The sequence below is a fragment of the Temnothorax longispinosus genome, chromosome 11, assembly GCF_030848805.1.
Source record: "Temnothorax longispinosus isolate EJ_2023e chromosome 11, Tlon_JGU_v1, whole genome shotgun sequence".
Lineage (NCBI taxonomy): Eukaryota > Metazoa > Arthropoda > Insecta > Hymenoptera > Formicidae > Temnothorax > Temnothorax longispinosus.
In genome coordinates, this window is record NC_092368.1 from 1,964,898 (window position 1) to 1,979,918 (window position 15,021).

A 15,021-nucleotide genomic window follows, 5' to 3' on the forward strand; every position below is an offset into this window, starting at 1 on the left:
AGATATTTAATAATATATCAATAGTATCGAAAATTATATTATCAGAAAAATATCTTTCAGATAAAAAATTGTACCGATTATTCTCAGGGTAAAAGGAATATTAACTAATCTCGATCAGATTGAAATTTTTACGTATAAAAAGTATATAGTAAAATCTATTTATTAAAACAAGGTCTGCTTTATACAAAATATATTACTTTTATTTATACAAATATTTTATTACAAATATATTATAGCAGCAATTTTCTTCATTGCAACGTGCTATTAATGTATTATATATTATTATTAACTTTTGTGCAAGTTTTGTATTTTATAGTTTTAATTCGATGTACTTTTGTCCCATGATTTATAGAGTTCCATAAATTACATAAATTTAGTAATTAAAAATATTATTAATCATTATTATTAATTTTAATTAAATAATTTTATTAATAGATTTTTAATAATTTATTTGTTCTAACTTTTTATGTACAAAAACATCCACAGACAAAGATACACTATCACTCACAAATTCATAAAGATTTTAATTTTTTTCTTAACATAAATATCAAAATCATTGCGGATATGTAAGTTTTCGCTTTTCAATATCGAGTACATATCGGCGACGGAACTTTTCTTTCCTTTGACGTACAGAACCCTATAAATCCCTTCTAAGCATTTTTCTATTCGCTCGTTTTGCGTCGAGGAGGGTTGCTCGCACCGACATATACTTAACTATAATATGCTCGAGAGCGGTGCTTCTGATAAATCGGCCTCTGATCAATCTTTCACAACTACTCGCGGAACTCGCTTATCATTTAATATAGGGTAATACACGGATAGTGTTTTTCGGAAATGAGCTTATGCATTATCGATTCATCCCCCGATTACGCGAGTAACAAAGTAGCGACGCAACGTGCAATCATTCCACCCCTCCGAGATTCTTGATTCGGTAAATAACGAGCTTTCCGAGTTCCGAGAGGGTTGAATCGAGTCCCCCGTGTCATTACACGCGGACGTTAAACTCTCTCGGTGAACTCTCGGTGAACGCAGCGCGCTTCGTCGTCCACTTTGCCAGCAATTTTCAGCGGAATTGCACGTTGTCGCTCGGCAAGAACTCTCCCCGTTATTTTTCCATTACATCATCCATGAGCGTCCTAGCAAAAGACCCTCGGGAACGAGCACGGATCGACGCGGCAGTGCTGCGCTATCGCGTGTACAGCCGTCGCATTCGCAAAATGCTCTACCTCGGCGGTGTCCTGCAAGATCGAACACGTTCGGTGACCTGGTCGTACATTACAGGCCTCTCGGTAATCCTCATGTGCTTCGTTCAATGCGTCTTCATGATAAACTTCTGTCGGGATCACACCGACGACCTGGTGCTCCTCTCAAAGGCCTTCAGCATGACCTGCAGCTTCATCGCGCCCGTCTTAATGGTATATCTCGTGCCCAATTGCGCAACCCTATTTGCAAGTTTTTATTGTACATTATTCTAAAATCTAATCGGTCAAATTAACGTAGACAATTCTTAAAGTACTATTCTCACCTATTCTCTCTTTCTTCTGACAAGCCTCTGTCTCGAGTCGCAAGATTAGAACAATTTGCGGAAATCTTTATTCAAGAATCTCGGCAGAAACCGTTCGAAGGAGATCGCTGTTTAACTTCAATGCTATTTAAAAGATCAGTCATTTTATTCCCTTAAATATTCTTTAGACATATACCAATCGGTATTTAAAGAAGTAAATGACTGATCTCCTAAGCTCTCAAGGAAACAAAACGTGTCTTGCTATTTTCTTCCAGGCGGCATGCTTCCTGGTGAAACGCGAGAGGCTGATGGAGCTTCACGAGACGCTGAACGACCTCTTCGAGCGAGAACTCGCCCGAAGACGAGAAACCGTGCTCGCCACACTGTACGCGTTCGACCGACCGTCCTACATCCTGTGCTTCGTCCTGGGATCGACGGTCCTGCTGAGCATCTGCCCGGCGCTGATCTCCATCGCCCGCCAGATCGTTCGTCACGCGAAACCCCGAAGATACAGGTTGCCGGTCGCGGCAAAATTCCCGTGGCCCGCGCCGACAAACGGGTTCCCCTATTACCTGCATCTCCTGCACCAGATATCCGCCTGCTGGTGGGTGATGTTCACCATCGGCAGCGTCGACAGCCTCTTCGGCTACTACGCGTTTCAGATCTCCTCGATACTGCGGGCGATGTCTGCCAGGCTGGCAAATCCGCGCCAGAACCGGGAAACGTTCACGGAGCTCCTGGACACGTGCGTGGACACGCATCGCCGATTGCTGCGATGCGGTCATATAATGAGCGATATCTGGGGCTTGATAATCATACGGATGCTCTTCGCAAACGCCATACTCATGTGCGCGTTGATCTTCGAGGCGAGTCCGGTGCGTATAATTTTCAAAATATACTCTTTTAGGATTCGTTAGCGAGTCATTATTTATTTAAAAATACTCAGAACGCTACGGAGAATTGCGCATTTAAGGTTTAATACGTTGCTACGAAAGTATCATCGTTATTCTAACAAAATGCTATGATAACAGCTCACTCATCTGACGATCGGCCAGTTCTTCCTGTTCGTCTCTTTCATGGCGTTGAAACTGCTGCAAACGTTCATCTACGCTTGGTACGGTAGTCTCATTACGAGCGCGGTGAGTTTCGATTGAGCTTCCTCAGACGGACGATTATACTTTTATCGTGAGAACCATAATTAATTAATTTGCGTGTTGCATACGTGTGCGTCTAGAGCGAGCACTTTCGTGAGGGGATATATTTCAGCGAGTGGCCGGATTCCAGTCTCGACCGCGACGTTAGGGTGAACGTTATCGTGACGATGATGCAGAAGCCGATGATCATAAGGGCGTTAAAATTGTCTTCCGTGGACGTCAGGATGTTCACCAACGTGAGTACTTGAAATAACGGCTCGTCGTGCGAAGCTTATAGCTGAAGCTTATCACTCTGTGCGAATCTTATTCCCCGAATCTTTTTATCGTGCGATCGACTTCAGCGACTTTTGTTCGTATAAAAATATATGTGTCAACGTGAATTGGAAAGAGACCAGGTAGAAAGAGAAGGGAACAGCGAGGAGTTCTAAATTTTTAAGCTAATTCTGAGTGTTCCGAGAGAGAGCTAATTTTTTAATCATTAAAATGACTCTTTAAATAGAATTTATTTATTTAATAGTTTTTTTATACTAAAGATGACTAATTTGTTATCTTCATTGTCAGATCGTGAACACCGCGATGTCCTACTTCTTCCTCTTGCAATCCTTGGACGAGGGTAGATAAAATGGACGTCACAAGCATGTAGAATCGCTGCAAAGTGGAAGAAATATGTGATTAAAAAATTAGAGACTAATACCTCAACTCGGTTGAGGTAAATAAAAATCTAATGGAAATTATTTTGAAAAAGTGGAAATAAATTTATATTTCTGAAGCCAACGTGTGTGGAAGTAGCGACGGGATAGTATGAATTTTTAAGTTCTTCAGAAATGAAAGGATTATGCTTTGATCGTTTGGTTTTATTAATTAGGTATATTATCAAAACTATTATTTATAAAATTATCAATAGCAAATTTAAGTTGCATAAAATATTGACTTTTTTCAAACCATAATTAAAATTCAGAGTTTAAACTTACAATTAAAAGAAAATCGATCAAAATATACCTGTATAAGAAACAATAGAAGAAAAATAATCTAGTGATAAGAAAACGAAAACTTTCAATTCGCAACCGCAACTTTCTCTACAAAGCGGAGTAGCTGAAATTGCCGGAGAATGTGATATTCTTATTAGAAATTTTATTTGAAAACTCTACTAATTATGCATTATTTAGCTTATTTATATTTAATATTACGTTATTAATATTTATAACTTAATCTCGCAATTATTATAATTTCATAAATAGAGTAAAGAACACTGAAAAATTGCTTATGGACTAGAAATTATCCATAAGGATAAGAAATATGAAACAAAGATATTGCCCTCTGAAATAAAAGGATATATAGTGTAAGTATCGTAAAATTATAAAATTGAAATAATTTTATTCTTTGACAATAAATACTATTGTTATACGATCGAGAACTTCGCGGACTACTAATAACACATTTGACATAATATATGCATTTCCATCTTCAAAGTAAAAATCAAATGACCTCGCCACGGTATAATAATCGGTGAAAATAAATATGTAAAATCTGTTATAAAATGTGGAACGTGGCAACTTTACTTCCATCTTTACCTCCGTTATTGAAATAGATGAACGAGACACGCTGTGTTTCACATGATTTAAATCATATTCACAAGACATATTTAGGAATTCCAAGTATTTTGCACGAATTGCACGACAGAAGCCATGGAAATTTATCATTTTAAACAATTTATTTATTCTTCCTTTCTGTCGACTAAATAACTTACCTAAATAAAAATTAAAAAATAAATCTTTTCCAATTCAAAGATACTCTACTAATAATTAAATAGCTTTTAATATTTGTGACGTATAAATTTCGTTTTCTGGCTAAGCTATAATATATAAAATTTTTCAAAAATCTCATAAATCTCGGCGATTATGATAACATCATTCAGCTTAAAAGATAATTCAATACATACGATAATATAGAATAATATAAATACCTTTATATCCAATCTCTGCCTCGAGATGCCTTGAACTTGAGATTTACAAACGACCTAAATAATAAAATAATTGTATTAATTAAATGTTGCTTTCTTTTAAAATTTTAGATTAATGAAAACGATAATCAGTTAGCAAATACCATACAAATCATGGCACTCATAGATCTTGGTGGATAATTATCATCATTTTGATACACTAACATATTTTTACATAATTCAAAAAAATTATATTGTCCATATGATAAATGAAAATTACCTGTAGTTTCTGTCTATTGAATGCGATGTCCAGGTATTTAGCAAACCTGAGGAATAAAAAGAAAATTCTGTGTTTATTATTGAGCAATACTATTACTACATATTATTATTGAGATTTATGAAGTCAGAAGTAGCAAATTCAAATATCATAGTATTCATAGATCTTGGTGATTACGACAACATCATTTTATTTAAAAAATAACTCAAAACATAAGATAATAGGTGCTTTCCATTTACATCAAAACTCAGATAATTCTCACTTGTGACGTCGTTCTATCCTTTTTCGCAATTAATGAATAATAAAGACAGAATGACATCACAAGTGAGAATTATCTGAGTTTTGATGTAAATGGAAAGCAACTAATAAAAAGGAAAATATAAATACCTTTACACTATCTGAAGATGCCTTGGACTTGAAATTTACAAGCAACCTAAATAATAAAATAATTGTATTAATTAAATGTCACTTTCTTTAAAAATTTTAGATTAATGAAAACAATAATCAGTTAGCAAATACCATACAAATCATGGCACTCATAGATCTTGGTGGATAATTATCATCATTTTTATATACTAATATATTTTTACATAATTTTAAAAAATCATGTCCATAAGATAAATAGAAATTACCCGTAGTTTCTGTCCTTCGAATACGATTTCCAGGGATTTCGCAAACCTGAGGAATAAAAAAAAAATTCTGTGTTTATTATTGAGCAATATTATTAATATATATTATTGAGATTTATGTGAAATCAGAAGTAGCAAATTCAAATATCATAGCATTCATAGATCTTGGTAATTACATCATTTTATTTTAAAAAATAACTCAAAATATAATAAAAGAAAATATAAATACCTTTATATTATCTGAAGATGCCTTGGACTTGAGATTCACAAGCAACCTAAATAATAAAATAATTGTATTAGTGAAATGTTGCTTTCTTTTATAATTTTAAATTAATGGAAACGATAATCAGTTAGCAAATACTATACAAATCATGGCATTCATAGATCTTGGTGGGGTAATCATCATTCTTATATACTAATATATTTTTACATCCGCTCATAATTATTTTAAAAAATTCATGTGGTCCACAAGTAAAAATTACCTGTAGTTTTTGTCCTTTGACTGATTCCCAGGGATTTAGCAAGCCTGAAAAATAAACGAAAAATTCACTGTTTATTATTGAGCAATATTATTAATATATCTTGTTGAGATTTATGAAGTCAAAAGTAGCAAATTCAAATATCATAACATTCATAGATCTTGGTGATTATGGCAACATCATTTAATTTAAAAAATAACTCGAAACATAAGGCAGTATAGCAGAATATAAGTACCTTTTGTAAACAATCTCAAGATGTCCTTTCATTTAAGATTCACGCAACCTAAATAATAAAATAATTGTATTAGTTAAAATTACTATTTTTATTTACTTCAATTTTAGGTTGTAAATAATAATCAGTTAGCAAATACTATACAAATCATAGCACTCATAGATCTTGGTGATTATAGTAACATCATTTTATTTAAAAGTAAATTTAATGTAAAGAATAAAAACATAAATGCCTTCATACTATCTCAAGATGCTGTTTCGCTTAAGATTTGCAAGCAAACTAAATAATAAGACAATTATTTGTTTACTGTTACTTTTCTATTTGAATTTCAGACTAAATAATGATTAATTAGCAAACATTAGGTAAATTATAACATTTATAAATCTCGATGATTACGTCATCACTTTCGACATTTACGTAATAAATCATATAATAAATTATTTTAACTATCACAACAATAAATAAAATTTACCTAAAAATCTGGTTTCTGCAGATGAATTACAAATCGTTCAAGGAGTATGCTTGGTTGATTTTCCTTTAAATCTAAAAAAAAATTATATAACGTAAAACAGATATTGCAAAATAAAAGAAGCGTTAATTTACACGATACAAAATGTAAATGCTTACCTAAAAAGATACGTATTTTTATTTAACTAAAATGTGTATTTTGTTGAATAAAATATGACATACCTGCGAAGTAAGAGTGCACAGCAAAATTTTTTTTTAATCAAAAGCGAATAATATAATACATTAAAACAAAGAATTTCAAAAAGCTAGAGCACATTTACTTCACAGAATATATCGTCCGTGACAAGTATTCTAATTTACAATGTATATTTAGTAAAGTATACAAATTAATCGGCTTTTTTAGTGGTTCGTGTCTTCTTAGTGGGAAGAGGTTTCTGAGACCGTAGCACGGCACTGGCTCGTCGCAATGCTACCTACAAAACACATTACGTTCTAGCATTAGTACAGTATTAATGGCAAATAGCACGTAATTAAAACCAAAATTATACTAAGAGTAAATAGAATCATTAAGAAAAGATAAAAAAATATTTTAAATTTCTTTAAAACAATATTAATCTTTTACTTAACTTTAATCTTAACGATCAAAGGTATATATGTGCCTTCGAGAATCAACTGTTAATTATGAAAGACTTGCGAGCGCACATGCACATATGAGTACTTATATTGAGATCCATAGTGAAAATAGTATTAATCCATAGAATTCTTCTGAATTTGTCAATTATTGGAAGTTCTAATATTAATATTAATTTTTAATATTAATTCAAAAATTATAAAAATCTGTTTGTATTTCAAACCACATGTTAGGTTTCCTATTCAGTCTATGACAAGATCTTTGTCTCATAGAAGTTTTCCTCAAAGGTTTTTACTTAAAGCGCAAAATAATGAAAAAATTTATAAACTACTATAATCAGCGACAATTATATGATTACCTTGGTAAGATCCACACGATACTTGTTTTTTCTAAGCAGAGTTTTCAACTTATGGAGGGAACGACGAGCTCCCGCCTTCATTGTGCTCTTTACATTAGATTTGGCCGGCTTGTTGACCGCTTTTGCTTTCTTGTAGACGACTGTGAATCCCTTTTTGTCAGGGGTATCAACAATGCCCACGCTCTTACGATGAACCAAACCGGAGTAGCGATAACTGCTCAGATTCGTCAAGTTGTTGGCTTCCTAAACAATTATTATTCTATGTAACAGCAGAAAATAATTGTTAAGGCGTAACTTCTTAAAGTTAGCGTGGTTAATAATGCTTTTTATGTCACACGTGCATGGAAAGTGGCCCATTACGCACGTGACGCGTTCCACGCACTTGCAACCTAAAATAGGGTATGCAACACGTGCGTGAAGTTGAAAATTTCGGGGTGCGGTGACCGCACTCGCCTTTTTTCATCTTCCAGCACTTGTTGCACAAATAACTATTAAGATATAGCGAGAGCCTAACCGTAGAAAACGGCTTGTTGATGTTGCGCTTCTTGAGAAGGAAGGCATTGTTGTCGCGGATTATCATCCAGTTCAAGTGCGACGACATCTTGGACTTCCTGTTACAATCATTATCAAATTTATCACAATTTCATATGTATCCTTGTATTATATTGCATCACGCTTTTTATTATGATTGTACATTCTAAACAAGATAGATTTATTTAGTTAAATCAATTATTATCTATTAAATTCGACTAAATAGTTTGTTGATAGGTTATGTATACCCAACATCGTAAAAGAGATGATTTCTCGTAAATACTGTTGTACTACAGGAAATGTTTAATAATTTAGAATATTTCACGATAGTTAAATAAGTATCGATGCAACAGATTATTAAAAGGAATATTAAATCCGATAATAAAGGCGAAATTATAACATACCACGTGCACCAGCAAGAAGAAGCGACAGGAAAGAGCTCTTCAAGATGGCGGGGAGAACACAGCACAGTAAAACAGTGTTGACAGGTCGTTTCAAAGATTTTCCCTATGATAAATGCTTAAAGTCCTAAGCCGTAAGAAATTGACCAATCACATTCGTTCATTCTCCTCACATTCGAATGTGATTGGTTAATAATACTACGTTTACGCCAGCATTACTTCTGTAGTAACTTACGCAAAACTTACGATAATTTACTCCGCGTAGACGATTGAATTATCAAAAGTAACGCTCGCGTAAACATAGTATAAGACTAAAAACAAATTCTTTATTTTATCCAAATAGATTACAATTAATTTTAATCAATATAAAATATTAATTGTTACAAAGTGGAATGAGAAAGAAGCAAAAACTAATAAAGATATTATTCTTATATATATTGAAGAAATAAACATGTAACAATACACATATGAGATTAATATGAATATAAAATATATATATAATATATAAATATAAAATATATATAAAATAGCGTTAAAGCGTCCCGATTTTATAAATTAGAAATTCTAAACATTACAAGTTCTATACTAGAAATTAGAAATCTTAAAAATTTAAATCACATGATATATACAGTAACATATATATGTATATACATATATATAATGTATAAACTATTTATTATAATATATAATAGAACATAAAAGAGAATATATAAGAAACTATATAAACATAATAACTTATCTCACACATCATACATTGATGTGTTGAATTTTTCAATCATTGTTGTGTTATAGTTAAGTTAATACAAAATCTACACAGATAATATTCTTACTTTTTACATTAATCTCCATATTTTCACTAACTAAAACTGATCCTGAGTTTAAGAGAAATAATAATAGTACCCACATTCCATTAATTAAAAAATATCTTTGAAAAATAACAAAAGAGTATTTATTATAAACGCAAAAAATACCCGGAAAAAAATGTTAACGTAGATAAAATTTTAGCGCTATAACTTATTCTTCTTCTCTTCCCAATCCCATCTTTCTTCTCCTTTATAAAAGACTTTCATTTGCGAATTTGTATCGATATTCAGGTAATTGTATTTTCCACTTTGTGAACCGGTCACCGGCAACCAAAAATTTGTAATAGGCGTTGGGTTCCTAAATCAGATTGAGAAGTAATCATTAATATGTGACTAATAAATTGAAATATCGTGATTGAAAAGACACGCCAAAAATTAAAAAAAAAATAATAATAAATTTCTCGTACCCTGTTTTAGCAAAATCTGTCCACATTTGCGTTAAACCATTTATCATCTTATAGTCTTCTGAATCAACTGCAGGTGGTGACAAGCCGAAATCCTTCATTATACTAGAATAAAACAAATACCCCAGATCCTCCGAATGAGACACACCTATAAAATATATTATCATCATTTAATTAAATCTACAAAATAACCTTCTAAATACTTTAAAAGAGATTACTTTATAAATTAAATATTATAAAATGGGACTATTTTTTTGTTTCCTTAAATTCATATAAATTTAGAAATTAAAAAATTTAGAAACATTTACAATTATTTTATGTCGTAATTACGATATGAGTAATCATGACATACATACTCTCTAAAATTAAAAGTCGCTAGATAGTGTTAAATTAATTAGTGATAATACCTGGAATCCGAATATCAAATATTTTTCTCATGGGAGAAGTTTCACTCTCGTATGAAAATTGATACAGATACGTCGCTTTGTTATTATTATTATTCAATTTTGTCTGAATATCCACTACTTCCATTATACTGCGACAGAAGAATACGTCACTGAGAAAATCAACGTAATTCATTAGAGTTTCTTCTGACAGTGCTTTATCACCGAAATATAAAGATCGCAATTCCTCGACTGTGATTGACATTTTTGATATTTTTGATAAACATCCGGGCGATAAGGTGCTCTTAAAATCGGAATCAATTGTTTTAAAATCTTCTTTGCTTATGTCTGAAATAATTTTAAAGACATTTTAGAACTGTCCGTTATACATATCGTTGCATAATAAATAATGAATATTTTAATAAACCTTTTTTTTTCAAGTTAAGAAATAATTGCGATTTAAGCACATTTGCCAAAGAAAATCTGTTGTCAAAACATTATTTAAAATTTTTCATATAAAGTGGCTCAATAAAATAAATGATATAGATAATATTGCATATAATATATAATATTTATCTCAACACACTGTGTACGCGTAATATATTAACTATATAAACAAAGCATAATATAGCGTACGATAAACGCTATTTTGAAACAAAAATATGTTTCTGACGAATAATTATGATTCTTATACACGCATTCGAAAATTACGGATTAATAAAATTTGCTAACTCTATATAGATATATGTACAATATTATTCGTGAAAATTTTATTTGATTGTAAACATTGACAGTGCATGGTAAGTCAGCTAATACTAACGTTATGTTATTTTTAACAGAAAACATTCTATAAAAATTCAAAGCAATTAAAAATATACTTCATGGAGATGAAAACAAAACTCACGTCCGTAAAAGTTACTGCTTATAATAAAAGATCCCTCGTGACTGGTAAAACCTAAAAGAAATGGTACTTCAACTCCGCGGCACATTAACGTCTCTAGATCTTCCGGAAAAACTGGATTCGATGATTCGTGATCCAAAGAGGGTAATGATATCGATTGTTTACGCTCCTGCAAAGACAATATTATCGAAGAAAAGTAATTTTATTCGCATAATCTAAAAGCAGTAGCGTGTAATTTATTGCACTCATTAATAATTAATTGTATAATTACAACATTAAATGTTCAGATAATTACTGTTTCCGTCAAGAGAAACTTTTGTTCAGTCTCTATAAGCTTTTTCGCATCGATTGTTTTGAGAAGCTCATAAGCGACTTTCGGATCCGTGGTCGCTTTTCCAAATTTCTCAGCGAGCCGAAAACCTTTGTTCATCGAATGTGGTTGGCGTTCGGTAAAAGACCACCTCATTGGATTAAGGACACCACTTTGCGATATCGCTTTATGAAATAAATCTGTAAAACAGTCGTAACAAATTAGTTCTATACATCTTGTCATAATAAAATCTTTTTTCTTTTTTTTCGTAATATCACAAACTATCTTATCAATCATCAGATTCTTGTAATCATTTTGATTCCTTATCACTTTGTAATCGATTTTGTCTGAAAATTTCTCTCTCTTTTTCTATTTCTTTCTCGAAAAGTTGTTGGTTGTTTTATAAATTTTAACATTTCACTAATATGACTTTCTAATTAATTGAATTAATTATTTAGAACCTACACAAATAAAATTTTTTAAAAATATATTATTCAAAATTAACCAAAAGAAAAGAGAACGGATTTATTATCTATTTAATAGATTCGTGGTTTTTTATTTTTCATATCCAAACGTATTAGTGTTTGATGGGATAAGAGGATGGGTTTGAGAATTCTAACTTATTGTGAGTGTATCGATAAGCCTATATCGACAAAATATATCGTACCTTTAGCTAATGGAGACAGAGTTAAACAATGTACCAAGGTTCCACCAGCACTTTCACCGAAGATAGTGACATTTTCTGGATCTCCACCGAACTTTGATATATTTTTCTGGACCCATCGTAATGCCATGATTATATCCTTCAAACCTTGATTGCCCGTTGCCACCTTATCTTTAAGGTTTAGGAAACCTGAAGCCATGCATTAATGCATCATTTCTTCACAAAGTCGATTTGTTTAAATTAAAAGTAAAATTTACTTTATATCCCAAGTAAATCGCGCCATAAAACTAATTGTGTCTAGCACACTGATCATGCGCAGCAAAATGTAAACTTATATGCAAAAAGTAAAAAAAAAACGTTAATTGTAAACGTATTATAAATAGATGTGGATTTAACTTTTTCTTTTATGAGACTATATTTTTTAATGTTTAAATTGACTTTAGGACTGTATAAATAAATAATAATAAATAATAGATAAAATATATATAATAAACATTTACTATATATATGTAAAATACCACAAATGACATACAGTGATTGTATAGCGAAACGTACCTAGAACGCCTAGTCTATAATTCAAGGTGACCAAAACTACATCTTTATTCACGATATAATCGGGGCCATACAAGGATGCATCGCCGGAACCCTTATAATTGCCACCGCCGTGTATCCACACCATAACCGCGCGTTTCTTCGAGGGTTCGATTTTCGTCGTGTACACATTTAAATAAAGACAATCTTCATCGCCTTCAACTTCGTTTGTGAACAGATCTATTTGGACGGCGACGTTTCCGTGCTTCGAAGCGTCTCTATCACCGGACCATGGTTCCGCTGGTACCGGATCCTAATAAATACGTAAAATCCATTAGTACATAGAATTTTCCAAAATTCGCGCGTACCGTGCGATTCTCTATGCTGAAACGACTTCTTCTTTACGTAAAATATTGCGTTCGAGTAGTAGTTCTTAAATGAGAGCAATTTATAAGCTAACGAATAAGCGCTTTGAGTTCTGCATAAATCAGAAACGGCGTGCGCTAGATGTTTTCTTTCATAATACAATATTGATAAACACCTTTAAACTCAATTACTAATTTATATTCTAAATAAATTGTTTAACAAATTCAAAGATTAATTTACATTAATTAGAAATAAATCGTTTGAAATCAATTATTTCTCCGAGCAGTCGCCTGAAAATTGTTTTATCGTAATCTTCTTTGGTGTTGCTCATTAAAGTATTTTTCTAAATAACATTATATAACATCCCAGATAACATGCATGTTGCATAAGACGTCGTAAAGATATCTTAAAGATATCTTTACGACGTCTTATGCAACATGCATGTTATCTGTTATCTGGGATATTTTATTGTTACATATGTATAGACTAGATACTAGAAAAATGAATTATATAATAATAATTATGCGATATAACTGATAAATAGTTTTATCGGTATCATTTAATCGTAATTTTCTCTAAAAGAGTTGACTTTTGATATTTTTCGTATTTTTTTAATCTTCTTAATATGTGATAAGCGATCAGTTAAGCCAAAACTAAAATTAATTCATTTTATTCTGAAAATGTATGTACTCACTTTGAATCTAAGTTCTCCAATCGGCGGTTTCGCGTAGGGTATTCCTCGAAAGGCGACGTAGTCATTGCCGTAGACACATTTCTCTACGATACCAATTAACTTTCCTTCATGCACGCATATTTCGATTCTGCCGTTGTCCATATTGGATACGCTGGAAGACTGACGAGAGAACAGTTTATTTATTGGTCTCTGTTGCGTAGATGCGTACGTAAGCTCTAAGAATTTCAAGGCAAGTGAGATAAAGATCGAGTATGTTGATTAGATATCAAAGAAAGTTATCAAAGTACAGCCCATGATGATATTATTATAGAGGCGCGCCCGAATCTTATATGAACCAATTAAGGCTGCGGTCCACTTGACACTACAAATTCTTTGGAACGTTCTTCTTCTCCTTCTTTCTTCATTGAAAGAAAAGAGAAGAGGAATGCTTCGAAGCATTTGTAGCGTCAAGTGGACCGCAGCCTAAGTATAATATACGCATCAATGCAGCACGAGTCACGTGCACAAAGTACGACAGTTTTATCTTGACCTTTAATAAATTAGAATTTGTAATAAAATCTACGGCAAAATAGTGCAATTGCATAGTACCATCATGATATTAGACTTTACTGATGACTATATATTATAATATATTTATAATAATATATTTTATATATTATATTTATAATATATTGATAATATATTTTAGCGCCAGTTTTTTATATCAAATCTTTTATAAACTAATAAAATAAACTGACTTACTCACTGGTGCGTAAGAGTAATATACATATAAAATACAAGTACAATAACTGTATATTAAATTTTATTTTGACAACAATATAATTAAGTTGACGCCAGTTTTTCTTATACAAATGATGAAACAATTATAGTGTATAAGAGCACAATAAAATATTAGTATATAGACACAAATACAATAACTATATTGGATTTTAATGATAATTATAAGTTGATGCTAGTTTCTGATATCAAATCTTTTATACAATTTATACAAATTATGAAACAATTTAGTGTGTTAATTTAGTACGAGAGGCGCGTATACAGTGGCAGTCATTAATCGAGTCCTTTTTGGTAAACTAGTGCAGATTAAAGACGGTCAGTGTACTTGGTGTCATTTTCTTACCTTTTTTTTTTTTAAATGTATATCATAGAACGTAACACTTTTCTTCGATCCCATTGCCACAACCGACGGAAAATTAATCTTAGCGCGAAAATTTTAAAACGCCAAACTCCTGATGGGATTTTACAACTTGGGTAAAATTGTACTTTACAATTTACCTCGCGTAGTAAAAAATAGTAAATACG

General features: G+C 31.9%; 3 protein-coding genes across 4 annotated transcripts; 1 reads left to right on the top strand and 2 right to left on the bottom strand.

The window, feature by feature from the left end:
* The first annotated feature begins 1,127 nt into the window (after window positions 1-1,127).
* Window positions 1,128-3,360, top strand: LOC139822261 (odorant receptor 13a-like). The gene is made up of 5 exons (XM_071793878.1): window positions 1,128-1,415; window positions 1,780-2,379; window positions 2,536-2,643; window positions 2,739-2,894; window positions 3,220-3,360. Exons 1-5 carry the CDS (start codon window positions 1,128-1,130, stop codon window positions 3,277-3,279), a joined length of 1,212 nt encoding a protein of 403 aa, XP_071649979.1. The 3' UTR covers window positions 3,280-3,360.
* A 3,669-nt stretch (window positions 3,361-7,029) lies between these two features.
* Rpl28 (ribosomal protein L28) lies at window positions 7,030-8,730 on the bottom strand. The gene is made up of 4 exons (XM_071794039.1): window positions 8,607-8,730; window positions 8,186-8,282; window positions 7,672-7,914; window positions 7,030-7,155 (listed from the first exon to the last, which is right to left on the bottom strand). Exons 2-4 carry the CDS (start codon window positions 8,270-8,272, stop codon window positions 7,069-7,071), a joined length of 417 nt encoding a protein of 138 aa, XP_071650140.1. The 5' UTR covers window positions 8,273-8,282; window positions 8,607-8,730; the 3' UTR covers window positions 7,030-7,068.
* A 499-nt stretch (window positions 8,731-9,229) lies between these two features.
* On the bottom strand, window positions 9,230-14,981 carry LOC139822376 (juvenile hormone esterase-like). 2 transcript variants are annotated; one of them, XM_071794022.1, is made up of 9 exons: window positions 14,840-14,981; window positions 13,720-13,878; window positions 12,684-12,972; window positions 12,132-12,317; window positions 11,450-11,664; window positions 11,158-11,323; window positions 10,278-10,601; window positions 9,874-10,018; window positions 9,230-9,764 (listed from the first exon to the last, which is right to left on the bottom strand). In XM_071794022.1, the coding sequence occupies exons 1-9, from the start codon at window positions 14,891-14,893 to the stop codon at window positions 9,611-9,613; spliced, it is 1,692 nt and encodes a 563-aa protein (XP_071650123.1). In that variant the 5' UTR covers window positions 14,894-14,981; the 3' UTR covers window positions 9,230-9,610. The 2 variants fall into 2 exon arrangements, with proteins under 2 accessions (XP_071650123.1, XP_071650124.1); XM_071794023.1 differs by lacking the exon at window positions 14,840-14,981 and adding an exon at window positions 14,007-14,352.
* Between the last annotated feature and the right edge of the window lie 40 nt (window positions 14,982-15,021).

Bases quoted from the DNA above. Each gene is read 5' to 3' on its own strand.
- LOC139822261 (XM_071793878.1), top strand. From the start codon at position 1,128: ATGAGCGTCCTAGCAAAAGACCCTCGGGAACGAGCACGGATCGACGCG. The intron at 1,416-1,779 runs GTATATCTCGTG...ATTTTCTTCCAG, and splicing joins TCATCGCGCCCGTCTTAATG to GCGGCATGCTTCCTGGTGAA. The intron at 2,644-2,738 runs GTGAGTTTCGAT...GTGTGCGTCTAG, and splicing joins GTAGTCTCATTACGAGCGCG to AGCGAGCACTTTCGTGAGGG.
- Rpl28 (XM_071794039.1), bottom strand. From the start codon at position 8,272: ATGTCGTCGCACTTGAACTGGATGATAATCCGCGACAACAATGCCTTC. The intron at 7,915-8,185 runs GTTAGGCTCTCG...ATAATTGTTTAG, and splicing joins TCAACAAGCCGTTTTCTACG to GAAGCCAACAACTTGACGAA. The intron at 7,156-7,671 runs GTAATCATATAA...TGTGTTTTGTAG, and splicing joins ATCGTGTGGATCTTACCAAG to GTAGCATTGCGACGAGCCAG.
- LOC139822376 (XM_071794022.1), bottom strand. From the start codon at position 14,893: ATGGGATCGAAGAAAAGTGTTACGTTCTATGATATACATTTAAAAAAA. The intron at 11,665-12,131 runs GTACGATATATT...ACTGTTTTACAG, and splicing joins TCTGTCTCCATTAGCTAAAG to ATTTATTTCATAAAGCGATA. The intron at 10,602-11,157 runs GTGAGTTTTGTT...AAATTATTTCAG, and splicing joins AAGCAGTAACTTTTACGGAC to ACATAAGCAAAGAAGATTTT.